The following is a 27,354-nucleotide window of genomic DNA, read 5'->3' on the forward strand; positions in this document are numbered from 1 at the left end:
GGCAAGCACTGGGCTCACGCAGGCGCAGGAAGGAGGGAGGCGGTACGCTCACTCATTGCCGTCCGGTGGTCGGTCAGGGGCCCTAGATGGCTCCCGAAGGCAGTGGCAATGGCTCACGGCCCAGGGACCGGGGGAGAGAGGGCGGAGGTCCAAGATGCGACCTAAAAGGCCACCCCGGCACCCGAGTGAGTCTGGAGCCTGAGGGAAGTGGCGCGGGAGGCGCCGCTCCCGGGGCTGGACGCGAGCGAGGGGGGTGGCTCCTCCCCTGGCCCGGCCGCCGTGTGTCGGGGCGCGGGGCCGGGCGCCGCGGGAGCCGGAGCCTTTTCCGGGGGGCGGGCCTGGCGGCCGCGGCGCTCAACTCCTGCCCCGACAGGTGCGCGCCGCGCGCAGGAATGCGGCGGGCCTGACTCACCAGCGCCTCCTTGCTACCTGCCGCCCGCCCCATAAAGCGGTCCCCTCCCCGCCGCCGCCCGCCCTCCCTCCCTCCCTGCAGCCCGCCCTCCGGACGGCCCCGGCTCGCCCGCGCGCTGCAGCCCGAGCCGCCGAGCGGAGCCCAGCGCGGGGAGGGCGCGAGTCTGCGCCAGGGTAGGTCCAACCTCGGAGCGCGGCTGGCAGGACGCGGGAGGGCAGTCGGGGGGTCGCCGGCCGCACCCCGCCGTCCTTCCAGTGCCCCGGGCGGCCAGAGCTTGGCGCCCATTCTGGGACCTCCGAGGGAAGAAGAAAGTGCGCATCCCAGCCTGGGTAGCTGCGCAGGTGAGCTGATTGATGGGCCAGTTGGCTTTTGTTTCCTCCCCTCCCTCTTCCCTCCCTGAAGGCTGACCGCCCGGCCCCTCTACCCCTGCTGCCCAGGGCAGGTGCCCAGCCTGCCAGGGTGTGTCCAGGGGACCGCTGGAGGCAAAGGGACAGGCAGAGCTGGAGAAGGCTCTTGGCTTTCAGACCTCTGGGCTGGAGGAGGGCAGCCGGGACGGAGGCCTGGGCATTGGGTGAGTGTGGGAGAAGTGGGCAGAGGCCTGGGGGTGGCTGGCAGGCCTACTGGGCGGGCCCCTCTGGGATTCACAAAGAAAGTGGGGGGAGCAGCCACCTAGAGGCAGAGGCCCTCCCTGTTTAACTATGGTGACACAGCTCATCTGGGGTCTGGGGAGTCCCTGACTCTCCACTTCTCTTGGGCAGGCAGACGCCTGCCGTCTCCCAAAGGGAGGTGGGGGGAGGGAGGGAGAGGGCTCTAGATTGCTCCGGACGGCAGCGGCTGGACTCCACCCCCTCCTCATGGCCTTGCCACACCCTGAGCCCGAGGATGGACATGGTTGTTGCCCCATCGGGCAGAGCTGGAAGTGAAGTCTGAGAATCTATATGCTGGGGACAGAGGAGGGAGAGGAGGGCAGTAGAGACAGCGGGGAAGGGGTGCCTGTCTTCTTGGCTTTGATTTCTTTGGGTGATATGGCAGCAGAGGAGCCAGGAGATGGGAAAGCAGGAGGGGAGAGAGCTGTGGAGGGCAGGAGTGGATGTGCTAAGCTGGGGTCCTATGGGGTGGGAGGGAGGGTGGATATGGGGAGAGCTCTGAGCCTAAATTCATGTGGGTCACAAAATGTGTCCGCTGTGCCTGGAAGGCCTGGGTGTGCTGCTATGTGACAACATTCAGTGGCAGTCACATACTTCCGGGACCGAGCTGGTACCTAAAAAGGCCCCGCAGCCTGGGGGGACCCAGAATGGCCTAGAGAGAACGTGTCTCCAGGGCTCTGCCCAGCCTATCCTGGCCACATCTTCCAATAAGCCCACAGTCCTGTCATGTGAAATCTTCTTGTTTTTAACATCAACAACTACTTGTAAAACTTTTAAAACACAAGTTGCGTTAAAGAAAACACCCCCGAATTCATAACCGACTAGCCCCGTCACTGCCATTTTATAGCCTCTGAGTATAATGCAAAGGTTAAATGTGGGGGGAGGTTTCTGGACTGCCCGGGTCTCATCTGGAAAGTGGGGGTAAGTCGGTCATCCTCCTCTTGGCTTCCTGTCCAGATTAAAAAGCAATTGTGTACATGGAGTGCTGGGCCTGTGCCCACTGTGTGCCCAGCCTGTGGGCATGGAGGGTGAGTAAGAGCTGGGCTCGGCCCTGCAGTGCCTGTACCTGCATGTGTAATGGTGCCCCAGGGAAGCCTGAGATTGCAGTCTGTATTGTGTAGTGTGTGGGTGTGGTGCCTATGCCCCAAGGCTGCAGGAAAGTCATTTTCCCCAAGAAGTCCCTCCTCGACTGGCTCAGGGCTCCCTTACCCCAGGCCCCTCTTAGAGGCTGGCCCCTCCCCAGCTGGCTGTGCCTCTGGATGTGTTGAAGCTGCTTGTGGCTCTTGGGGGCCGCCTGCCTTGGAGGGAGGGAGGTAATGCCTTCATGCAGCCCCCGTGGGTCTCCCCAGCAGTATGAGGGCCTCAGCCTCCTAGACCCTGGGGCTGTCCATGCCCCACAAGCCAAGGACTGAGCAAGGATCCAAGGACGGAGGGCCAGTGGGCACAGTGTAGTTTTGGGCCACTGGGGGACTGGCCGTAGAGAAAGAAGCCAGGGTCCTAACCCTTTCCCTGACAGGCCTGCTGCTCTGGCCAGCCCCGTCTCTTCAGCAGGCTGCCCATCTTTTACAGGGCCTCAGGGATGCCGGTGCCTGACCCAAAGGTCACTAATGAGTTGAGTTGAGATGGTTTAATAGTGAACCAAAGGCAGATGGGTCTCCTGGGATGACTGGCACAGTGTGTGTGTGTGTGTGTGTGTGTGTGTGTGTGTGTGTGTGTGTGTGGCAGGAGGGGCCTGTAATCTAGCTCAGGGCTAACTTTAGGAAGGGTAGTCTGCTCAGGGGCCCTGAAAACTCAACTCTGGGGCAGGAAGAGGTGTGGGGTAAGGCCAGGGACCCCTCCTCTGATGGGCCAGGCAGCCATCGCAGAACTTAGCTGAGTGCAGCAAGCAGCCTCCCCCCTCCCCAGGCTCCAGAGATTGGGAGGGGCCCCCTCCTCCTGGCTGTACCCCTAACCAAGGGGCAAGTGGGCCAGGACACAGTAGGGCAAGAAGGGGAAGGTAGAGTCGGAGCCTCCTAGGGTGGTCCTATGCCTGCTGAGCCCGACCCAGACCACCAGGGTCTGAAAGGCAAGGGCGGAATAAGCCCTGTTCTGCCCTCAGGGAGGTCAGCACAGAGACCTGGCACTGGAATGAGCTCAGAGCCCAGAGTCTTCAGTAGGAGAGGATGGCAGCCTCCCTGGGCAGGGTGCCTGCCTGCAGGGCATCTGGCCACTCCAGGGAATTCCAGGGAAGAGGGAGTGGAAAAGAGGAGTCAGGAGCCCTGGGCCCTGCCACTCACAGGCTGAGTGGCCTTGGAACATCACTGAAGTTCTCAGATCCTCAGTTTCCACACCTGTGCAATGGGAGTGGTGGAGCTCTGACAGGGACCCAATGAGCTGATGCTCTGAGCAGGGCTGTCAGATGTCATATGTCAATTGTTGCTGTTATACAGGAGGAAGAGGATGGCAGGGCTGCATTCCAGCCCGTGGACCAGGCTGCTGCTGGCAGCCCTGCTGAGCCTCAGCTTCCCCGGGGCCATGGGTGAGTCGAGCACGTCCCTGCAGCACCCCTCTCGGTGAGGACTCAACTTTCAAGGCACTGCACCCACCTGGGGGACCTTCAACCAGGTGTCGTGCCCAGACTCTCACTTGGCTATTCAACAAACCCCCCTCAAGGGCTGGGGAGACTTGAGCCTGAGCCACGTGGCCCAAGAACACCCAGGGGAGGAGACTTGGTCCACTCAGAGAACAGAGGCACTTGCAAGATGTGCTGAGGCTTCAAAAGTGGAGCTGAAAAGTTATATAGGAATTTGGAAGAGAGAAAGAAAGGTGATCATCACCTGCTCTCTGAGTGTCTGCAGTTGGCAAAGGGCTGAACCTGGCTTCTACTGATGAAATTTTGCCTGTCACTGGAGGCCATGCTGATAGCTTGAAACAGACCAGGGTGGGAACATTTACACCATAGTACTTGGCAAATGCTGCAAGTCAAGGCTTCCCCTACCTCATGAAGCCATTGCTAAATATTGCAGCACACCGTTGCCAGGAGAGCACCTACAAGTGCACGTAACAGGTCCTTACTGTGATTTTTGACTGAACAAAACCAAAGGGAATCCCAGCCTTTGGGGAAACTGGAGTTTTACCTCATTCATTTACTAATGACTTACTGTGTACAGGGCTTGGTCTAGACACTGGGGACAGTGATACGCCAGACAGACAGAATCCCTTTTACCTTGGAGGAGCTGGTGAGGGGGACAGTTAGGGCATCCCTGCCAGCAAATGGGCCAGCGCGTTCGTCTCAGCCCCCACCATCCTTCCCTCCAGACTTGAGTGAACAGTCCAGGTGTGAGACCTGGCTCTGCTGGGTTTTGGCTGTGCTACCACACTGACCACATACCCTCTGGCCTCCATTTCGTCCTCTGTAAATCGGGAGAGAATCCCCACCTCCTTCAAATCAGGATGCACATGGGAAGGGCTTGGCCATGGGTGAGGTCCATCTCAGTGGGTCTGCCCGTCTCTGCTCCCCAGCGAACCGCTGCAAGAAAGCCCAGGTGAAGAGCTGCACCGAGTGCATCCGCGTGGACAAGGACTGTGCCTACTGCGCCGACGAGGTGAGCCGCTGCCACCACCTCCCCAACCCCCACGCCCCACCCCTTGGTTCTGGCCAAGTCCACACTTGCGCACCCTCAGCCCAGCCTCAAGCCAGGTGGGCGTGGGAGAACAGGCCATGGTCAGGAGAATCAGGGCGAATAAATCCAGGGTCAGGGTCAGGGCCAGCTGAGGGACAGGCACTGCCCCCGTGACCCCATCTCCTTCCGGCCAGATGTTCAAGGAACGGCGCTGTAACACCCACGCAGAGCTGCTGGCTGCGGGCTGCCGGCAGGAGAGCGTGGTGGTCATGGAGAGCAGCTTCGAGATCACGGAGGTGCCTGGAGTCGGGGGCGGTGTCCAGGGGGGTTGGGCCCTCCAAGCTCAAAGCTGGCCATTTCTGAGGGTCCACATGGTCCCCTGGTTGGACTAGGAGTTCCCCATTAGGTCTGGAGAGAATCTCCAGCTGGCTGTCCCCCTCCCCTGGATGCAGGAAACCCTGATCGACACCACCCTACGACGCAGCCAGGTGTCCCCCCAGGGGCTGCGGGTGCGGCTGCGGCCCGGCGAGGAGCAACACTTTGAGCTGCAGGTGTTCGAGCCCCTGGAGAGCCCCATGGACCTGTATATTCTCATGGACTTCTCCAACTCCATGTCGGACGATCTGGACAACCTCAAGAAGATGGGGCAGGATCTGGGTACGGTGTGGAAGACAGAGGGGCAGGGCAGGAGAGAGCAGCCTCACCCAGCTGACGGGCACCTGCTCAGGAGGCCAGGGTTCAGGATAGCTGAACCCACTCCTCAAGGAAGGACGGGACATCTGAGAGTCCTGGGTCTTAACATGAGGGCACCAGCTGCCATGAGGCTGAGCTTAAGCCCCAACTCTGCAGACAGCTGGTCCAATTCCCCGGCCACCCTGCTCCAGCTTGCCCCGTGCATGGCTCTGGGTCCCCCAAGCCCTCATTCCCTCATCTGTAAATAGGGACAAGAGCTATTGTGCACGTGAACTGATGTCCAACATGCAAAGTGTTGACAATAGGTGATTCTTCCTCCTTACCGAGCCCACCCCCCGCCCCCTGTGTCAATGTGGGGCTCAGCTGCCCCCTCTTTCCTGTTGATGCCCAGCCCAGGTCCTGAGGCAGCTCACCAGTGACTACACTATTGGATTTGGCAAGTTTGTGGACAAAGTCAGCGTCCCTCAGACGGACATGAGGCCTGAGAAGTGAGTGACCAAGCGGGCAGGGGTTTGTCCACGTGGCCCACCTCCTCTCTACTTGGGCACTCAAGTCTTTGGGTTGAAATGGGCCGAGGAGGCGGTTCCCAGAGAGGGTGGGCACGCGGGTGCGTGCGTCTGCTCCCCTGACTCTCTCCTTCCCATCTCTGCCCAGGCTGAAGGAGCCCTGGCCCAACAGTGACCCCCCCTTCTCCTTCAAGAATGTCATCAGCCTGACAGAGGATGTGGAGGAGTTCCGAAGTAAGCTGAAGGAAGAGCGGATCTCGGGCAACCTGGACGCCCCCGAAGGAGGTTTCGATGCCATCTTGCAGACGGCCGTGTGCACCGTGAGTGCAGGGAGGGTCCTGCCAGCCCAGACCAGGGCTTTGCTTTTTTATGAGGGCACGAGCTGCCCACTGGCCTGCTCGGGTGCCAGGCTGAGTGCTCCACGCCCTAAGACAAGCTCGGACCCTCTGAGGGGCCCTCAGTTACAATCCAACTTCGGACGTCTCCAGGCCTGAGCAGTCAGTCTGATTTTGTATTGGCCAGCAAGACAGACATGGCTCTTAGGACTCTGGAATCTTCAGTGCCCTGAAGCCAGCCTCCCACCCAGTCTCCCTGCTAATACCAGTCTCCAGCTGTACTGGAAGAGGCCACTTCTTTTTGTATGCACATCAATTTTTTCATTTTGAAAATGATGCATCCATCTTACAGACAATTTGGAAAACAAAGAACAGAAATTGCCCATAATTTCACCATCATCAGCCAGCCAGTCACTTGATTTCCTGCCAGCATAGTTTTGTCCCTTTTCCTTATTTTTTTATAGTTGGAATCAGTGTATGTATAGTGCTAAAACCTACCTTTTTTTTTTCACCTAATGCTATCATAAATGTTTTCTCCTGTAATACACGGTTTTCAAAAGCACCCCATATATTTCTCTAATAAATTGTCATGCACTGCTGTCCTTATTTAAAAAAAAATTTTTTTAATGGAGGCACTGAGGATTGAACCCAGGACCTTGTGCATACTAAGCACACACCCTACCACTGAGCTATACCCACCCCACTGCTGTACCTATTTTAACCGACCTTTTTCACCGAACATGCATGGTATACATTTTTCTGTGCAGTCAAGAGGTTCTCGCAGAGTGGTTAAGACCTTGTGGGGACAGCTGGAGGAAACTGGCTCACATCTTTCAGGGTGCCCACTGTGGGCACAGCCCCTGCATCTGTTTCCCGTTCCCCATCGCTGGTTTCTCTTTTTCACCGTCATCACTCACATGCTGTCACCTGCGTCGTTCCTGGAGGTGGCACGCTGTTAATCCTGTGTCCTGCCTGAGCCCCATGTTGGGATGTACTTCCACTGTGACTGTGCACGACACTGCGATGCATGTCCTCAGCAGGCAGCCCGCTTGACTGGCAGCCCCTCCTTGCTCTCCCCAGGGGGACATCGGCTGGCGCCCCGACAGCACCCACTTGCTGGTGTTCTCCACCGAGTCAGCCTTCCACTACGAGGCCGACGGGGCCAACGTGCTGGCCGGCATCATGAAGCGCAACGACGAGGAGTGCCACCTGGACGCCACGGGCACCTACACCCAGTACAGGACGCAGGACTACCCGTCGGTGCCCACCCTGGTGCGCCTGCTCGGCCAGCACAACATCATCCCCATCTTCGCCGTCACCAACTACTCCTACAGCTACTACGAGGTTCAGGGGCTGGGGCCGCGCTGGGGAGAGGGTGTGGGGTGGGCAGTGGTTCATGGACCTTCTCAGATACCCATCCTCCCTCCCTCCCTTCCCAAAACTAAGAGTGGGCCCTGGTGGGAAAAGAAGATCATGTGCTCACCCCGCACCTGACACCCTGGTAGGTGGGGGCTACAAGCAGGCTCCAGGCCTTAGCTTCCCCATCTGCAAAGTGGGTTAACCCCAGAGCTGTTGTCTGAATTCAGAGAGGTGACACTTGTCAGAGGCTGAGCCCTGGGCCTGGCATTCTCTCCTGCAGAAGCTGTCCTCGTATTTCCCTGTGTCCTCACTGGGGGTGCTGCAGGAGGACTCGTCCAACATCGTGGAGCTGCTACAGGATGCCTTCAATGTGAGGGGCCGTGCGGGCTCCGCAGTCTGAGTCCTAGTGGGGCGGGGCTGGAGAGAAAGATGAAAGGCGGAGGATGTCTCCAGCCACAGTTGAGAAATAGGATGGGGGAAGGAAGAGTCCCCTGCGGTCCCTGAGGAGCCCACCTGGGTCTGGCCCCAGGCTCTTCTGCCTTGAGCCCCAACCAGCCCAATCCTCCAGGCAGATGGGAGCGCAGCATGGCCAGGGTGGGTGCCCCCCAGCTCCCCCAGGTGGCTGCACCCCAGTTCCCCCAGGTGGCTGATTGCCCATCCTCTTTTAGCGCATTCGCTCCAACCTGGACATCCGGGCCCTAGAAAGCCCCCGAGGCCTGCGGACAGAGGTCACCTCCAAGATGTTTCAGAAGACGGACACTGGGTCCTTTCTCATCCGGCGGGGGGAGGTGGTATGTCTCCGTCAGGGCCCCAGGGGAGGGAAGGATGGGCACTGGGCCCTGCGGGGTGGGGTCTGCCTGAACAGACGTCCCAGGCATTACCTCCGGAGTCAGACAGATCTGGGTTTGAAGCCCCTTGGGTCAGCCCCTTGGGTGAGTGCGACACCTTCCTTGGCTTGTCCTCATCTGTACGGTGGAAATTAACCAGCACAGAGCTCAGAGTTGCTTAGTTGAGTGACTGAGCCGAAGGCGGTGGTCCTTGTTAAAGTTGGTGCTGTTGTTAGTGTGACCGTGCCTGGAAGGAGCAAGTTTGCAGCCCTGAGCAAGTGTCCGCAAGGAGCTGGGTGTCAGGGCCCAGGCATATTCTTGAAGCTTGAGCACCAAGAGCCTTCAGGCACAACTGCTCCCTGGTCGTCCAACTGGGCCTGCCTTAGCTGACAGTGGGGTCCCTGCAGGGCACATACCAAGTGCAGCTGCGGGCTATCGAGGACTTGGACGGGACCCATGTGTGCCAGCTGCCAGAAGCAGACCAGAAGGGCAACATCCATTTGAAACCCTCCTTCTCCAATGGCCTCAGGATGGACGTGGACATCATTTGTGACCTGTGTGCCTGTGAGCTGGTATGATGCAGCCCCACCAGGTGGGAAGGAGGGAGAGGCTGAGCCAACCACCCTGGGGCCCTGAATAATGAAGCTGAGCCTCCTGTGGCCACATCTCCCTTTCAGGGTGCCCTGAGGGGCAGTGACAGCAGAGGCCTCCAGTGTCCCTTGCCCCCTCCCCCACCCCCCGTCCACAATTTCATTCCAGCAAAAAGAGGAACGATCACCCCGCTGCAGCTCCCACGGGGACTTCATGTGTGGACAGTGTGTGTGCAACGAGGGCTGGTGAGTGTGTGGGGGGCAAAGCTGGCACCCAGGGTGCCAGCAGCTCCCAGAGAAGGGGCTGGGCCCCTGCAAGGCCCTGATGGGGGACACACCATGTGGGCCGGCTGAGCGGGAGGCAGCTGGTCATAGGAGGGGCTAGGAAAGGGGCCTGTCAAGTTGGCAGGAGGATCCAGTTCAAAGCACTTGGAAATACTCAGGTGTAGAGGATACCTGTAGAAAGACATGTAGGAATCAGGACAGTGGTGGCCAGCAGCCACTGCTCTCTGCATGACCTGGACCCACCAGGGCCCTCTCAGAGCCTCAGTCTCCTCGTCTGTAAAACGGGATGGTGAAAACCCAGCCCTCCTGCTGGACTGTGGGGAAGTGACTGGCTCCTCCGCAGGAGCGGCAAGACCTGTAACTGCCGCACCGGCTCCCTGAGCGACCTGGAGCCCTGCCTGCGGGAGGGCGAGGACAAGCCGTGCTCGGGGCGGGGCGAGTGCCAGTGTGGGCACTGCGTGTGCTACGGCGAAGGCCGCTACGAGGGTCCGTTCTGCGAGTACGACAACTTCCAGTGCCCCCGCACCTCCGGCTTCCTCTGCAATGGTGAGCGGTTGGCCGGGCTGGGGGTTGCAGGACAGCAGGGGCGGCCTGGGTGCCTAGCCCCTACCCTGTCCCACTGGCTCTGTCAGAATCCACACATTCAGGCCCAGCCCTCCTCCAGATTTCCTGAGTGCTTCCCCTCAGTCCAGCCCCAACCTGAACCTCTCTCCCTCTTTACAAACTTAATGCACAAGGCCCCTGGCAGCATGACATTCCCCGTGTGTTTAAGACTCCAGCTCCCTCCTGTCAGTGTCCGTCCCCTTCTCCACTCTCCCACCTCACTGGGGTGGGTACCACCCAGCTCAGCCCTCAGTGACGGGTGGTATATGGCGTGGTGATCTTGCCTCTCTCAGAAGATGCTGCATTTCTAGCAGGTGGGGCCTGGAGTAACACATTCTTTGTAGTCCCCCCGGACCTAACATTGTGGGGCCCAGGCTGTGGGCACACAGGCTGGCCGGGGCTTCCAGAGCTGGGCAAGGGTCACAGAACCCAGATAGGGGCCACATGGGAGGGTTAAATGCTTGAATGCAGGAGAATGAATGAAAATCCACTCATCAAGTACTTATTAAACCCCAACTGTATACTTGCCACTGGGGGTCAGGCCACTGCTTTTCTACCCTTTCCTTTGTGCTTGCATTTGTCTGCCATTTCTTCTCTTCAACTGTCCATCCCAGAGTGTGCTCCGAGAAATGAAAGGAGAAGCCAGGATGTCTGGAGAAAGACAGACATTTGGCACAGGCAGAGCTGTGAAAGAGGAGGGGAGGGCTGTTGGGAAGGAGGCAGGGTCAGAGTGTGAGGGGTTTGGGTTCCAGTCCATGGTGGGTCCAATTCCTGTCTGGTCCAAACTTTTTCTGATGGGCGAGGCATTAAACATTTTCAGCTTGGTGATCTATATTGTCTCTTTCACAACTTCTCAGCTCTGCCATCATAGCAGAAAGCAGCCGTAGACAATACATAGGCAAATAATTGTGGCTGTGTTCTAATGACACCTTTGCAGAAGCAGATGGTGAGCCAGATTTGGCCCGCAGGGCATAGTTCATCAACTCTTCTTCTAGTAAGGATGTTGGAATTTATCATTTGGGCAAAAGGGAGTCATTGGAGGTGTTAATTTCATTTTCTAATTCTTTGTATGTTACCCTTATGTCTAGCCGCCTTGCTAAACTCACTTATGAAATTTAACAGTTTATCTGTAGATGCTTCTTGATATTTTGTGATGTGTTTCTGATACTTGCAGATAATGACAATGTTATTTTTTGCTTTTCAATACTTATATGTTTTGTTTCTTTTTCTTACCTTATTGCATTGGCCAGGACTCATTAGAGGTTCTTAAACAGGGGAGCCACTTAATTGGGGAGCCACTTAATTGGATCTGTGCTCTGGGGTGATCACTCTGGCTGCAGAGTGGAGGGCAGAAGAGTGGAATGGAGCAAGAGAGAGAAAAGGAAGGAGGTTCCAAAAAAGTGAGGAAGAGATGACTCTGCAGCTGGTTGGAGACATCCTAGCTCCCAAGGCAGCAGCTACAGGCCCTCCCTAGCAGGTGGGCAGCCTGGACCACAGGTGCGAATGTGCCTCTTTTCTCCCCTCCCCTTCTCTGCAGATCGGGGACGCTGCTCCATGGGCCAGTGTGAGTGTGAGCCTGGCTGGACAGGGTTGAGCTGTGACTGTCCTCTCAGTAATGCCACCTGCATCGATAGCAACGGGGTAGGCCTGGGCATGAAGCAGGCAGTGTGGGGTGGCAGAGGGGTCCCAGTCAGGACCACCCTCCCTCTCAGGCAGGGATGCGGGCACAGCTGGCTCACTGGTGCCTCCTCTTGCCTCAGGGTATCTGTAACGGGCGAGGCTACTGTGAGTGTGGCCGCTGCCACTGCAACCAACAGTCACTGTACACAGACACCACCTGCGAGATCAACTACTCAGCGGTGAGGCCAGATTCACTGGGTGTGGGCATGGGGACCCCGGGCACAGGGCAGGGCGGACAGGAGGGGCTGAGCCTATGCCACAGGGGTTGGCCAAGCAAGTGAGGTTGCAGGAGCGGGCCTGGCAGGGGATGCCCAGCACAGTGCCTGTCTGCCCCTCCCCACCCAGATCCGCCTGGGCCTCTGTGAGGACCTGCGCTCCTGCGTGCAGTGCCAGGCGTGGGGCACTGGTGAGAAGAAGGGGCGCACGTGTAAGGAGTGCAGCTTCAAGGTCAAGATGGTGGATGAGCTTAAGAAAGGTATGGGGCAGGGAAGGAGGACTAGGCAGGGGGCATCCAGTAGAGTGGGGGTGTCGCTCACCTGGGCAGGGCGGTAGAGCTGGGCAGGGGGCACAGCTGGGGAGGGACCAAAGAGTCTGGGGAAGGGGCATCTGGCTTGGGTAGTGGGCAAATAGCTGGGCAGGGCTGTGAGCACAGCAAAGGCACATAACTAGGCCATGGGAGCATACGGCCTCCTCTCCTCTAGGTCAGAAATATATTCTAGAAGCTCAGCTCCTGAGTGATGCCCAGGACAGGCACAGATTTGCAGCCTTTGATGCTCTTGAGCAGGGCAGCCCCCACCCCCCCATCCCTCTGTCCAGTTTGCCGGAAACTCACGTTCTTCCCCAGGGAGGTGCCTCCTACCCGGTGATGGGTGGGGTGGGCCCCCGAGCGGGGCCGTGGTGAGAAGTGGCCCCTCACCAGGCCCTGAGGTGCGCTGGGGTGGGACTGGGGAGCCCTGCTGACCATCTATGGGTACAGCGGAGGAGGTGGTGGAATACTGCTCCTTCCGGGACGAGGATGACGACTGTACCTACAGTTACACCGTGGAGGGTGATGGCGCCCCCGGGCCCAACAGCACCGTCCTGGTGCAGAGGAGGAAGGGTGAGCTGGCGGGCCGGCCTGGGGGAGGTGGGTAGCGTGTCAGACCCCAGTGCGGGGAGTGGGCACTGCCTCCTTCCTCCTCCTTCTTCCCTAGACTGTCCTCCCGGCACCTTCTGGTGGCTCATCCCCCTGCTCATCTTCCTCCTGCTGCTCCTGGCACTGCTGCTGCTGCTCTGCTGGAAGTACTGTGCCTGCTGCAAGGTGGGGGCTTCCCCAGGGTCCCCACCCTCCAGGGTCCCCATCTCCCACCAGGGTCCTTGTAGGTGGCAGAGGCCAGGTGAAAACCACGTGTTTCACCCTCCCCACCCTGGCCCCTCGCCTCTGCCAATCATCAGTGGCTGGATACCTGGGAGCATCTGCCCTGGGGTCAACCACATGCAAATGGCTATGAGAGCCAACAAGGAAGGAAGGGTCCTGCCCCCATCCTGAGCGGACAGTCTCACTGGGAAGGAAAGACAAGAGACAGGAAAGCTTGGAGCAGGGCACAGCATGGAATCCTGAATTATAGGGAACAGAGGCAACGCTCATAGTAACCCCCAGTGTTGGGGATATGAGTGTGTGATACATTTGAGAAAGCGGTTTCTTCCCTGCAGGACTTCTCAGAGCCTTTGATCTAGTTGTATGCAGGGTGAACCTATAAGAGAGTCATGGGGAATGAATTCAGTGCTTCCCACATGACTTTGCTCACAAAACCTTCACTTTACAGAGCGTGTGGCAGGACCAGGGTCCCACGGCACAGAATTTGGGAACCCTCTGCCCCCTTAACCCTCTGGACCCTCCCTGTGTGCCCCACACCTAGATCCCTGCAAGTGCCTGGGTATCCTGGTGTCTGGGGCAGGCACTGTTGCCCGCTCTGGACCATTGGTGTGGGTGGGAGGTGGTGGCTGGAGGGGTTTACCTGGGCGGAGGCGGCTGTCTCAGCTCCCATCTCCACCCACCTTCTCTTCTAGGCCTGCCTGGCCCTTCTCCCTTGCTGCAACCGAGGTATGGCCCCGGCATTGGCAGGGGTGGTGGGGCTTCTCTCTCCTCCAGCTGGGGTGGAGGGGAAGTGGAGGCCCACCTGCAACAGAGGCGGGAGGCCCTGGGTCCCACTTGAAGGGGTGTGGAGGGGAAAGGTCTAGGGAGGGGCCCCATGCTGAGTACCCTGTCCTATAGGTCACATGGTGGGTTTCAAGGAAGACCACTACATGCTGCGGGAGAACCTGATGGCCTCGGACCACCTGGACACGCCCATGCTGCGCAGCGGGAACCTCAAGGGGCGGGACACGGTCCGCTGGAAGATCACCAACAACGTGCAGAGGCCTGGCTTTGCCTCGCATGCCGCCAGCATCAACCCCACGGAGCTGGGTGAGGGCCGGGGCTTGGCACCGCAGCTCTGGGAGCTGCCTTTGGGGCCCAGAGCATGCTGACCGCTATTCCCGGGTCTGGGGTCACATCACTGCTGTCTTCTCCGGGTGTTGGGTGCAGGCACGGGTCTGGTCACCTCCTACCCTTCCTGATGGTGCTGCAGGCTTCAGGTGCCCCTCACCCTGGCATGGCTCCTAGAGGGGACGTCTGCAGTGCCACATGCAGGGGCTGACCAGCCCCATCCCTGCCTGCCCATAGTGCCCTACGGGCTGTCCCTGCGCCTTGCCCGCCTTTGCACCGAGAACCTGCTGAAGCCTGACACCCGAGAATGTGACCAGCTGCGCCAGGAGGTGGAAGAGAATGTAAGGGCCAAAGGAGCCAATCCTGGGCCACTGGCATCTTTGGGCTGGGTGTGAGCCCGGTGGCAGGAAAGCAGAGGGAACCTGGATTCTTCTGGGCAGGAAAGAGGGGCTTCCTTGGACATATGCCTGGCCTGGGATCGTCCTGGGATCTGTTCCCTGTGAATGCTTCCGGAAGGGTAGAGGCAGTGTGCATGCCTGTGACCATGCCCCGAGCCAAGCCTGCCAGGTCCTCTGGGCCTGGATGGCTCTGGGTGGAGAGGCTCCCCCGGGGCCCGAGCCTCACAGCCCTCCCTTGCCTGGCAGCTGAACGAGGTGTACAGACAAATCACAGGCGTGCACAAGCTCCAGCAGACCAAGTTCCGGTGGGTCCTGGGTGCCCGGGATGGGGTAGGGGAGCTGCCCACGTAGCCGGCTGCGGGGGGTTTCCCTCAAGCAGATTGTGCCTCCACCCCAGGGACCATTGGGCTCATGGTCCCCACTTTGTCCCCCACAGGCAGCAGCCCAACGCCGGGAAAAAGTAAGTGGAAGACACAGGTGGGGCGGCGCTAGGCGCCTGCCTTCTCTGCCCCCTGCCTCATCTCCATGTCCATCTCCATCCCATAGGAAGGGAGGGCTGTTTGTGTCAGTCCTGGGGTAGGACCCTCATGGGCCAAATACCAACGTGAAGCCCTCACCGAGATCCAGCCCCTGTTCTAGAGTAGGCGAACCGCGGGGAACCAAGTGGACCCGGGCCCTGCCCCCGTACTGCGGACAGGCCCCCACCAAGCACCAGGGATAGCCCAGCGCCCAGCCCCAGCCCTCCTCCACGGCCAAAGGCCTTGGCCCCCGAGGCCCCACTGGGTGCCGAGGAGATGGTCCGGCGGGTCACACACCTCTTTCCCAGTTCCTACCCCAAGTCCTGGCCCCTCAGGGGAAGAGTCGGGGCACAGGGGCTCAGTGCAGAGTGGACAGGACAGAATACAGCTCTCACCGAGCACATCACCCATCAACAAGAGCCATTTAGACGAGCACTCTGAGTGCTTCCAGTGGCCAGGCCTCGTCCTGTGGGCTGTGTGTGTGGTTATCTTACCCACCTCTCTCATCAGCCGGGTGAGGTAGGTACCATTGCTGTTCCCACTTATGGTTGTGGAAACTGAGGACCAGAGAGGCTAAGTAATGCCCCGAGTTCCCTAGCTATGAAGATCTAGAGCCAGGATTTGAACCCAGGCCATCTGGCTGCAGGGTCTACACCCTTAGCATCCTTGCATCACCAGCCCTTCACCCAGTGAGGTGGGCAGGGGTAGCAGCCTCATTCACAGAGGCGGACACTAAGGCTTCAGGGTGAGGTGGTGGGGCCAGAGTGGGCCTCCAGGACTGCCTGGTTCTAAAGACTGCTTTTTGCTGCCTGGAATCTTGTCCCCAGATGGGGAGAGGACAGGGAGGAGGGGCGGGCGGGACTAGGGCCATCCTCCTGGCCCGCCTGACGCCTCCCCACCTGACTCCCCCAGGCAGGATCACACCATTGTGGACACGGTGCTGACGGCACCCCGCTCGGCCAAGCAGGCTCTGCTGAAGCTGACAGAGAAGCACGTGGAGCAGGGGGCCTTCCATGAGCTCAAGGTGGCCCCCGGCTACTACACCCTCACTGCAGACCAGGGTAGGTGGGTGGGCTCCCTGCCACCTCCCATCCCCATGCGGCCCCCTGACCCCCGTCTGACTGCCTCCCAACACCTGCGCAGATGCCCGGGGCATGGTGGAGTTCCAGGAGGGTGTGGAGCTGGTGGATGTGCGGGTGCCTCTCTTCATCCGGCCGGAGGACGACGATGAGAAGCAGCTGCTGGTGGAGGCCATTGACGTGCCCGTGGGCACCGCCACCCTCGGCCGCCGCCTGGTGAACATCACCATCATCAAGGAGCAAGGTCGGTCAGGGTTGGGGAGCAGGGGGCAGAAAGGGGGCTCCGGAGCCCCTTGTTCCTCTGGGCAGCCCAGTGGAAGTGGGACCCGGCCGTGTGGCCTAAACAAGTCACTGAACCTCTGAGCCTTGGTTTCCCCATCTGTAAAATGGGTTTCTGGCTCTTGTGAGGGATGTGTGGCTGAACCTCTTTGCACAGTGCCTGGTAGGAAGCTCTCAATGTAGGGACTTTTCTTAGGATCACAGAGGGTGCTGTGTCCTCCTGGAGCCGTCCCACAGCACCCCCCAAGCTCTTCTCTCCCTATGCCCTTTAAATTTAGGAGATTGAGTGAGTCGCCCTAGGATGCCAGGACATCAGAGCAGGAAGGGAATGGACCCCAGGACTTAGTCCTGCTCTGCCCCAGTCCTCAGTCTCAGGACCTCATCTCTGGTCTTGCTCCTGCCTGGCCTTTCTCTGCCCTGACCCTTCTAGTATGTCAGTTGGACACTGTTCCAGCCTCCTCAGCTTTTTCTGGAAGACTTTTCCACCCCCTTCTTCTGCCGTCCCCAGAGAGCGCTGGGAAGAGGGGTGACAAGCAGACTTCTGGAGTCTGGGCCGGGTTGGGCCAGAGGGAGGGCGGGAGCTGAGAAGGGACTGAGGCCAGGATCCCTGACCGACGCCTGGCTCCTTGCAGCCAGCGGGATCGTGTCCTTTGAGCAGCCCGAGTACTTGGTCAGCGGCGGGGAGCATGTGGCCCGCATCCCCGTGGTCCGGCGCATCCTAGACAATGGCAAGTCCCAGGTCTCCTACCGCACACAGGACAACACAGCACAGGGCAACCGGGTAAGGCTCCGCTACGGGGTCATGGGCGCATCCCAGGGGCCTAGTGGGGACAGAACATGGCAGCTGCTTGAGTCCCTGGATGCTGGTGGTGGCCTGGCTGGCCTCCCAGGGACATGTCCACCCACTCCTGCCACCCTGGTCACCAAAAGTGCCTGTGATGCCTTGGGTGAGGCCCCATCATGTCCAGACCATCCGTGTCCCCCTTCCAACAACCCAGGATCCACCAGGACAGCCAGGCCCTTCACAGAGAAATAGACTCCCCTGTCTACCCTAGCCCAGGAACTTTGGGCGTCATGATGTGGGATCGAAGTACCATGTCCCCGGGCAGAATCCCCAAGGGCTGTCACTCCTGGGGCCAGACCGCAGGAGCAGCCCTTCAGGGCAGGGAAGGCCAGGTGGTGGGCCAGCGTTTCCTTATCGCTGAGCCCCAGTCCCAGGGAGCAGCCAGATGCAGGTGCTGGACATGCTTGGCTTGGCTTACAGATTTGTTTTTCTGTATTTATTATCAACATTTATTTTGGGGTTTTTTTTTTTCAGTAGTGTTTTTTTTTTTTAAAACGGCAGTGCTGGGGATTGAACCAAGGACCTCATGCATGCTAAGCACTCACTCTTCACCTGAGCTACACCCACCTTACTGCTCCAATGCTCCCAGTAAAACTTCCAAAGAGGAATTTGTATGTCCATAATGTTCACTGAATATGTCATACTGTAGAGATCCTGGCTATCCTGTTACGCTTTTATAAGGATGCTTTGGTATTGAACTAGTTTTAAAAACATTTATTATTTCCCAACTTTTTAATTTGAAAAAACTTCAAGCCTACCGAAAAATGGAAAGACTGATTAAAAGTTAACACCCGTCTACCCTTCACACAGATTCACCCATTGCTACTATGTAATTGTCTGCGTGCATGCATGTATATAAACATCCATGTATCTGTAGACCTGTATCCTTAACTGCAGTGAGAGAGGGAGAGAGAATTGTGCTCTGCTTACTTCTGTTTGCTGAACTATTCAAAGTAAGTTGTAGACTTCATGTAGACCCTAAACAGGCGCCTGCTAACAAGGTCATTCTACATAATAACTATGACATAATTACCAAACTTAAGAAATGTCACATTGTCCTCGTAACTAATAATTGGTCCATATTCAGATCTCCCACGTTCACATGTTCCAGTAATGTCCTTCATAGCCTCCCCCCTCAGTCCAGGAACCATTGAAGGGTCTAGTGCACTTGTCATGTGTCTTTAGGCTCCTTTAAAATAATTCCTCAGCTTTGTCTTTTGTGCCTTTGACGTTTTTGAAGTGTCCCCCCAGGTCAGTGGTCTTGCAGGCGACTCCTGCTTTTCCTCCAGTTGCTCTCTCACTGTCTGGGTTTTGTAGCCTTTGAGTTTGTCCTCTGCCCAGCAGCCCTGGCTAGCGGTGCCTGGAATTGAATGTTAGCTTGAAGCGCCACCTAGTGGTGTCATGTGAGAAGGGTTTCCCCCCACACACACCCTGGTTGCAGTTGGTCTAGTGCCCACAGGTACACACTCATTCTGGGATGCTCAGGAAAGCTCTGGGGCATTGAAAACAGAAAATTGGAGCTGTTGGGAGTGCCCCACCCAGGAGGCAGGGCTAGGGGCTGGCAGGATCCCAGACTTCAGAGCCACAGGGTAGGGACTAGTTCTTCCCTCCCTGGTTGGGGTCTGCAAGTCTTAGCTCCTTGGGCTGAGTGCCTGCCTGTGTGCGACCCTCCGTATCTACATCCTCTCTCTCTCTCTCTGTGCCTTGGTTCAAATCCCAGATCCACCACAACTGTCTGTGTGAACTTGGATAGGATTTTTCACCTGTTTGCTTCTGTTTGCTCACCTGTGAAATGGGGACAATATCTCTACCTCACACTGCCATGAGGATTAAATTAGCTAATATTTGTAAAGTGCGTGATGTACAAGAGGTGCTGTGTAAACGTGAGCCATTTTGTGTTCCTGTGGGATGGTCTATGTGAGGGTCTCTGCAGTATCTGTGAGATTGGGGGGGAGCATGTGGCCACAACTCATCCCCCAGTCCTGAGCTGACCTGGACCCCTTCCCACTCCCAGGACTACATACCCGCAGAGGGTGAGCTGCTATTCCAACCTGGGGAGACCAAGAAGGAGCTGCACGTGAAGCTCCTGGAACTGCAGGAGATGGACTCCCTCCTGCGGGGCCGCCAGACCCGCCGCTTCTACATCCAACTCAGCAACCCCAAGTTCGGGGCCCGCCTGGGCCAGCCCCAGTCAGCCACTGTCATCATTGGATACCAAGGTGGGCAAATCCTGGAGTCAGCTTAAGCAGGCAGGGCTGGGGGCCTCTTGACTAAGGCTGACAGCCTTAGCAAGTAAAAATACTGGACACTCAGTTAAATTTGAATCTCAGATCAATAATGCCCATGTTGGTAGTATAAGTATGTCCATGCACTATTTGGGATATACTCATCCTTAAAAACCATTTGTTGTTTCTGAGAAATTCCAATTTAACCAGGCATCCTGCGTTTGCCTGTCAACCCTGCTCTCGGTCAGAGAGGCTGGGGTCACGTGGCACCAGCCTGCTGCTGGCCGTGAATCCCACTGTTAGGCCTTAGCCCTTTGACTTCAGCCTGAGTTCCAGCTAAAATGCAGGTGTTCCCAGAACGGGTGAAACAGTTCTTATGGGTCCTTAGCCTCTGGTATGGTTGTGTCTGTGAGCCCACCCGGAGAGGAGGTTTGCCAGGGAGATGGAAGGGGGAGGAGGATTCTTGGGGGAGGGGAGGGAGGAAGGGGGTGGGGAGGAGCAAATGTTTTCACGTGGGACGTTCCCATGGCTGCCAAGGGAGAAGGAGGGGCAAACTCCCTCCTCCTTCTCATCCCTCCATAGACCCACCCGGGCCCTCCACCGAGTTTGGCAAGATGCCCTGTGCCTCACCAATGGGGACACTAGCCTGCTGGTCACACCCTTTGGCAGGTCTCAGTTGAGCGCTGTGGGAGAGGGAGTCTTGGTGTTTAACTGGGCTTTTGGCGCCCCCTGGTGGTGAAGGTGGGTTCCTGCCGCCTCAAAGCAGGGGCCTTTGAGCTGGCTGCCCCGCCCTGGCTTGACTCACTACAGACGAACTGGACCTGAACTTCATGAGCCAGACCCTGTCATCACCCCCTCCCCCTCGGGGTGAACTGGGTGCCCCCCAGAACCCCAATGCCAAGGCCGCTGGGTCCCGGAAGATCCACTTCAACTGGCTGCCCCCTCCTGGCAAGCCAACAGGGTACAGGGTAAGGTGGAGTGATGATGGAGGGGGTGGGGAGGTCTGGCACCCACTGGGAAGTTGGGCTGCTGGAGGCCAGAGGGCCCTTGTGGGACAGGAGAGGGTGTGCTTGGTCTCCGTGGGCCTAGCATGAGTGGATGGGGTACCCCATCTGTGCCAAGGGGAGGGAAGACCAGTTCCTGGAATGTGGCCCCACCAGCCCGGAGACACCCCTGCTCTGCTCAGTCCTGCTGTGTGAACCTGGCAGGTCACTGAATACATCGGTGTCTGTGTACAAAAGGGACAATGAGAGCAGGGGTCAGTGGAGGGACAGTTGGCCCTGGCTCTCCACTGACCAGTCCCACCCTGGGAGCAGGTGAAATACTGGATCCAGGGTGATTCAGAGTCTGAAGCCCACCTGCTCGACAGCAAGGTGCCCTCAGTGGAGCTCACCAACCTCTACCCGTACTGCGACTACGAGATGAAGGTGTGTGCCTACGGGGCACAGGGCGAGGGTCCCTACAGCTCCCTGGTGTCCTGCCGCACCCACCAGGAAGGTGAGGCCTTCTGACCCCAGCTCCCCTGATGCCAGCGCCCCCAGCCCTACCCCCACCGCCGCTGCTGACAGCTCTCTTCCTGCACCCACCCCCAACCCAGTACCCAGTGAGCCCGGGCGTCTGGCCTTCAATGTTGTCTCCTCCACCGTGACCCAGCTGAGCTGGGCTGAGCCAGCCGAGACCAATGGCGAGATCACAGCCTATGAGGTCTGCTACGGCCTGGTCAACGAGGACAATCGTAAGGACCTGGATCTCTTCTTCTGTCCCCAGGGGTGGCAGCTGTGGAAGGGGAGGGGGCAGAGGGTAGGAGGGAGGTCACGGTGTCCGGGATCAGTGGAATAGCCCCATATGCCTGGTTGCCGGAGACATCCTTAGGTTTGTGGTCAGGTTTGAGTTGCATTCTCAAGCCAAGCCCAGAAGCCCCCAGAGCAGGTGGCGATGGAAGGCCTGAGATTATGTGTGTTATGGGGTTACCTGCCCATCCAGGTAACTAGAGTGGCTCAATTTTACACCTTTCTCTTAGGACTCAGAGCAGCCTGGGGTCCCTTCCTCCTCTCTCCCAGGGCTGTGTGTCCACCCTTCTAAGTGTTGGGGAGGAGAGCTGCTTCCTCTCTGCTCTCTGCTAAGTGACACCCAGTGGCCCTCTTGTGTAACCTCCATTCTGCCCTGGTGCCCTTAGCTCCCACAAGCCTCAGCCTGTCCTCAGGTGCAGGTTCAGGCCTGCCTCTCTTCTCCCATCCTGGCCCATGTGACCACGGGGCAGCTGCGGCGGGTGTCTGAATGTCTCCAGCTTTGATTCCTCAACACAGCATTTGGGGTTTTGTTGTGGACAGGGAGGCCCGGGCGGTAAGGGCGCCCTCGCCTCTGGAGTCAGCCTGGACACAGGACCCTTAACCAATTGGTAGAGGTGACCGTGGGGTCAACTTGAGTCTCGTCTGTCTGTGCCACTTAGCGATGAGCCCTGTGGAGACTTGGTGGGACACTTCTCTGAGCCAGCCACGTCCAGGTTCTCAGGGCTTGGCATGCAGCTGGGGTTAAGTAGCTGCTTGCTCTCGGCCTCCTTCACCGAACCTTCTGGGTACAGGTGAGAGGCTGTGCAGTGGTCCTGCTGCATCAGAGGCAGGGACCAGGCCAGAACCTGGAACACCCCTCTGAAGCACTCTCCCTGCCCCAGGACCCATCGGGCCCATGAAGAAGGTGCTGGTGGACGGCCCCAAGAGGCGGACGCTGCTCATTGAGAACTTGCGGGAGTCACAGCCATACCGCTACACGGTCAAGGCTCGCAACGGGGCAGGCTGGGGGCCTGAGCGGGAGGCCATCATCAACCTAGCCACCCAGCCCAAGCGGCCCATGTCCAGTGAGTGGTGGGCGGGGAGGCACAGGGCAGACAGGGGAGGACAGGAGGCCGAGGCTGGGGCCCTGGCTCACCCCCTCCCACCCTGCAGTCCCCATCATCCCGGACATCCCCATCGTGGACGCCCAGAGTGGGGAAGACTACGAAAGCTTCCTCATGTACAGTGATGACGTGCTCCGCTCCCCGGCCAGCAGCCAGAGGCCCAGCGTCTCTGATGACACTGGTGAGTGAGCCTGGGATTCCTGCAAGGAAGGTGGGAGTCCTAGGTAATGGGTGGGGCTGTCACTGGTGTCCAGAGAGAGCAAAGGAGTCAGTGACCACTGGGCATGAAGATCAAGACTTAAAGTCCCCTCTCAGGCCCAGACAAGTATCTGCAGAGCTGACAACTTGGCAGGCACCGTGCTGCTCTGGGTACAGAGGGGACAGAGCTGATGTGGCCCCGTTAAGCATGTGCATGTCTTTGTGTGGGACAGGCAGACAGACACGTGCTTGGGAGCAGATGCACACAAGCTCGTGCACATGGGACGGGAAACACAGTTCTGAGACCGGAAGGCTCACCAGCTGTGCCCTGGAGTCGGGCCACTTCCCAGGGACACGGCTGTGATGGAGGACGCAGGCCAGGCCCAGGAGTCCCAGAGTAGCCACCGGGCCAGTCTCACAGAGCAGTCTGTCTACACTGGTCCTGCTCCTCCACCATCCTCGATTCCTGTACAGTGTCATGCAAAGAGCCCTCAACGGGGACTCTTGGGTCCTCAGTTTTAGCTCTGGCTTCACGGCAGGAATTCAGAGGAATCACTTACCCTCCCTGTGCCTGTTTTCTGATCTGTAAAATGAGATGCCAAACACATAGGAGTGGAAGTCCTCCAGGATTTGAATTTTCTTCCATCCTTACCTATACCAGGCCTCCCGTGAACATACTGCTGCCTCCACCGGGCTGAACTTGGCTACAAGGAACCGAAGGCCAAGGGTCTTGAGGGTTTTTAGGGTCTGAGGTGAAAGCAGCTGATAGGAATCAGGTGCCCCAGCTCAGCTACACTGCACTCAGCTACCTGTGAAGCACTCTGGCTTCTGGAACTGTCCCTGAGAAGCAGGCAGGGAGAGAGCACGCTCCATTATACAGATGGGAAACTGAGGCTCAGAGCAGGGGGACCTCACAGCTGGAGACAGAGCCAGGGCTCGGGTCCAGGGGGTCTTCCTCGCTGGCTGCAGCCCCCTGCCCTCGCTCATCTGGAGAGCTCTTCCACCTCATGGGCTGAGGGTCTCGCCTGCCTCTGGGCTCCCCCCACACACACCCGGATCCCAGAGAGCCGGAGGACAGGCTCACGTCGTCGCAGCGCCGCCAGCCTCCCCCCTGGGGCCCCTCCACACAGCCACCCGTGCCCACTGGCGGTGCCAACGCAGCCCTTCGTTGTTCCCAAGGCAGCGGCTGGAAGTTCGAGCCCCTGCTGGGGGAGGAGCTGGACCTGCGGCGCATCACGTGGCGGCTGCCCCCGGAGCTCATCCCGCGCCTGTCCGCCAGCAGCCGGGGCTCCTCCGACGCGGCCGAGCCACCCCGCGCGCCCCCGAATGACGGCACCGGGGGCGCGCGGGGCGCTGGCGGGGAGGGAGGTGACCGGCACGCCCCAACCCGCACCCGCCTAGGCTCACTCCTTTGCTGCGTCAGGGCCCCAGCTGGAGCCTGTGCGGCCAGGCTGTCCATGAACCGGGGGCAGACCCCAGAGCCAAGGGACCTCAGGGCAGGCATTTGGGCTCTCCCCAGGGCAGAGCTAACTGCGGGGGCAGTGAGTCCCCCAGCGGGGCTTAGCAGCGCTCAGACTGTCCACAGTGGCAGCATCCTGCCAGGCCAGAGGACCTGGGCTGTGGAAGCCTAGGAGGGCCCTTGGACTCCTCCAGGGACATGGGCCTTTGTTCCTGGTGGGCTGAGGGAGGCTGGTTGTATTTATGCCAAGGGCCCCAGAGGGTAGGTAATCCTGGGAATTCCCAGGGCCGCAGCCTGTCCCAAGGAACTTGGGGTCTGATCCAGCTGACCCTGCTCTCCCCTGCAGAGCACCTGGTGAATGGGCGGATGGACTTCGCCTTCCCGGGCAGCGCCAACTCCCTGCACAGGATGACCGTGAGCAACGCTGCCTACGGCACCCACCTGAGCCCGCACCTGCCCCACCGCGTGCTGAGCACATCCTCCACCCTCACTCGGGACTACCACTCACTGACCCGCACGGAACACTCGCACTCGACCACGCTGCCCAGGGACTATTCCACTCTCACCTCCCTCTCCTCCCAGAGTGAGTGCCTGCACGTAGCCAGCCTCTCCCGCTGACCCGGCCTCTCTTCCAGCTCCTGGAGACTCGGGATATGGCCTGCTAGCCCTCTAATACCCATCCTCCAACACACACACATTTCCCGTCCCCTCACTCTTATTTTGTCCTGCCCTAGGCCTCCCTCCCATCTGGGAAGACGGGAGGAGCAGGCTTCCGCTGTCCTGGGCCCTGGGGTCCCGGAGTCGGGCTCGGATGAAGGGGTTCCCTCGCTCTGGGGACTCACGAGACTCTATAATCCTGGCTGGGCAGCCAGCAGCGCCCTCCTGGGCCCCAGGTAGTACAGGGATGGTCATCCTGTTTCCACAGCTGTCCTGCTCCATCTGTCACCCATCCACCCACCGCAGCCACTGCCCATGCCACCTTACCCTCCATTCCATCCACATCAGTGCTGGTGCCTAACGCAGCCTCCATCCTCATCCCAGGGGTGCCGGGCTGGGGCAGGATAGGGGCGAGGCCAGCTGAGGAGGGTGGGGGACCAGCTGACTCACAGGCTCACCCTCTTTTGGCACAGGCAGGGCCCATACCCACTCTGAGGACATTCGGGAGGTGCTGGGTGGTCTGGACAGGGTGTTGCAGGGTGAGTGGGCCACCTGGCCAGCAAGCAGTCAGTGCAGATACTATAGCTGAGGGAGGTCAGGGGTAGAACCAGGACTTCTGCCCAGACACCTCTGACACAGGCTGACTGTGGTCTCCTGTCACCAGACTCCCGCTTGGCTGCAGGTGTGCCCAACACACCCACCCGCCTGGTGTTCTCAGCTCTGGGACCCACGTCTCTGAAAGTGAGCTGGCAGGAGCCGCAGTGCGAGCGGGTGCTGCAGGGCTACAGCGTGGAGTACCAACTGCTGAACGGCGGTGAGGCACGGCTGCTGTCGGGCACTGTGGGTGCAGCCTGGCCCCCTGCTGACACCCAGGGGCACCGGGCTGGCAGGAATCCACCCAAGTCCCTTGAACTCTAATGTCTGCCCCCGCTTTCTGAAGGCCTCTCCCTCCCTTCCACGCCCCCGACTGCCCTCCATTGCTTTCCCTCTTCTGAGTCCTCGCCCATCTCCATGAGCCTCTCCAGATCATTCCCACTGCTAGGTTTCGCCTAACAAGGCCTTGTCGGCTGAGGGCCCCAGGAACTCTGCTGGCCTGAGGTGCCTTTTCAGGAAGCAGCACTTCTTTGAACAGACACACTTGTGGCAGCACGACCCGGGCCCATGAAGAACCCAAACACAGTTGGGATTTTGGGTTCTACTCATCCTTTGTATACCGTACATCCTGACCAACCATACCATACCACCTGTACCCAAACCACAGCTAATCGTGGAGGGGAGGGGTGACTAGGTCTGGGCAGCAGCTTAGGGAAGGGGCGAAAACAGGCTAGGGGCAGGAATAATGCTGTTGGGTGTCTGCTTCCACCCGCACCCCAGGTGAGCTGCATCGGCTCAGCATCCCCAGCCCCAGCCAGACTGCAGTGGTGGTGGAAGACCTTCTGCCCAACCACTCCTACGTGTTCCGCGTGCGGGCCCAGAGCCAGGAAGGCTGGGGCCCAGAGCGTGAGGGTGTCATCACCATCGAGTCACAGGTGCACCCACAGAGTCCACTCTGCCCCCTGCCAGGTGAGCTGCCTCCTCTGCCCCGACAGTTGCCCCCATCCCCCCTGCCCACCCACTGACACTCTTCCTCTGCTGCCCCCAGGCTCTGCCTTCACTCTGAGCACGCCCAGTGCCCCTGGCCCACTGGTGTTCACGGCCCTGAGCCCGGACTCACTGCAGTTAAGCTGGGAGCGGCCTCGCAGACCTGATGGGGATATCCTCGGCTACCTGGTGACTTGTGAGATGGCCCACGGAGGAGGTGCTGCCCGCCTCAGGGTCAGGGGGCCAGGGAAGGGTTGGAGAGGGAGCCACAGAGGCTAAAGGCATCTTCCCTGCCCAGAGCCAGCCACCACGTTCCTAGTGGATGGTGACAGCCCCGAGAGCCGGCTGACTGTGCCGGGCCTCAGCGAGAACGTGCCCTACAAGTTCAAGGTGCAGGCCAAGACCACCCAAGGCTTCGGGCCAGAGCGTGAGGGTATCATCACCATCGAGTCCCAGGATGGAGGTAGGCTGCTTCACCCCCACCTCACCCCCACCCACACCTCACCCCCACCCACACCTTCTCCTGGCACCATCCTGACTGCCCCCTCTGCCCACTCCAGGCCCCTGCCCGCAGCTGGGCAGCCACTCGGGGCCCTTCCAGCACCTGCTGCCAGGGGAGTACAGCACCATCACCAGCACCCACACCAGCACCGCCGAGCCCTTCCTGCTGGGTGAGCCATGGGTGGGGCTCCTGGCTGTGCTGGGGAGCAGAGCTAACTGAGGAAGGGGGTGGGAAACAGGAAGGGTCCTTCAACACCTCTTCCCTTGCAGACGGACTGACCCTGGGGTCCCAGCACCTAGAAGCAACTGGCTCTCTCACCCGCCATGTGACTCAGGAGTTCGTGAGCCGGACACTGACCACCAGTGGAACCCTCAGCACCCAGGTGGACCAACAGTTCTTCCAGACCTGAGCTCCCCGTCCCTGCCGCCCCCCTTCTCTCCTTGGCACTGCCTCAGCTACACCATCCTTGGGCCCCCGGTGGCCCAGCCCACCCACATGCTGATTGCAGGGCTGGTGCCTCTGGCCACAGAGCAGGGGTACGTGTCCTCTGGGAGGCATGAAGTGGGCAGAGGTCCTGGAAGGCCCTTCTGACTGCTCTCCTGCCCCAGACCCAAGCCCGTTTGTAACCAAAGAGCTGGAGCCAGCATGACAAGGACCCAGCTTCGTTCTGCACTTAATAAAAGATTTTGCTACCATTGTCTCTGTCCTGTCCATG

General features: G+C 59.2%; 1 protein-coding gene across 6 annotated transcripts; it reads left to right on the top strand.

The window, feature by feature from the left end:
• The first annotated feature begins 478 nt into the window (after positions 1 to 478).
• Positions 479 to 27,337, top strand: ITGB4 (integrin subunit beta 4). 6 transcript variants are annotated; one of them, XM_072939579.1, is made up of 41 exons: positions 479 to 753; positions 3,489 to 3,577; positions 4,561 to 4,643; positions 4,856 to 4,957; positions 5,114 to 5,318; positions 5,746 to 5,842; positions 6,009 to 6,180; positions 7,276 to 7,539; positions 7,835 to 7,924; positions 8,223 to 8,345; positions 8,789 to 8,953; positions 9,141 to 9,217; positions 9,600 to 9,802; positions 11,397 to 11,500; positions 11,620 to 11,718; positions 11,885 to 12,014; positions 12,516 to 12,638; positions 12,733 to 12,839; positions 13,589 to 13,622; positions 13,794 to 13,985; positions 14,244 to 14,347; positions 14,651 to 14,709; positions 14,841 to 14,864; positions 15,835 to 15,983; positions 16,066 to 16,245; positions 16,913 to 17,061; positions 19,139 to 19,343; positions 20,160 to 20,317; positions 20,666 to 20,846; positions 20,947 to 21,084; positions 22,021 to 22,203; positions 22,292 to 22,423; positions 23,620 to 23,808; positions 24,246 to 24,482; positions 24,634 to 24,792; positions 25,221 to 25,370; positions 25,931 to 26,119; positions 26,199 to 26,354; positions 26,436 to 26,600; positions 26,698 to 26,808; positions 26,909 to 27,337. In XM_072939579.1, exons 2-41 carry the CDS (start codon positions 3,499 to 3,501, stop codon positions 27,046 to 27,048), a joined length of 5,607 nt encoding a protein of 1,868 aa, XP_072795680.1. In that variant the 5' UTR covers positions 479 to 753; positions 3,489 to 3,498; the 3' UTR covers positions 27,049 to 27,337. The 6 variants fall into 6 exon arrangements, with proteins under 6 accessions (XP_072795680.1, XP_072795682.1, XP_072795684.1 ...); XM_072939580.1 differs by lacking the exon at positions 479 to 753 and adding an exon at positions 955 to 983; XM_072939581.1 differs by lacking the exon at positions 24,634 to 24,792 and having other exon boundaries at positions 480 to 753.
• Positions 27,338 to 27,354: the final 17 nt, after the last annotated feature.

The sequence above is a fragment of the Vicugna pacos genome, chromosome 16 (assembly GCF_048564905.1).
Source record: "Vicugna pacos chromosome 16, VicPac4, whole genome shotgun sequence".
Classification (NCBI taxonomy): domain Eukaryota; kingdom Metazoa; phylum Chordata; class Mammalia; order Artiodactyla; family Camelidae; genus Vicugna; species Vicugna pacos.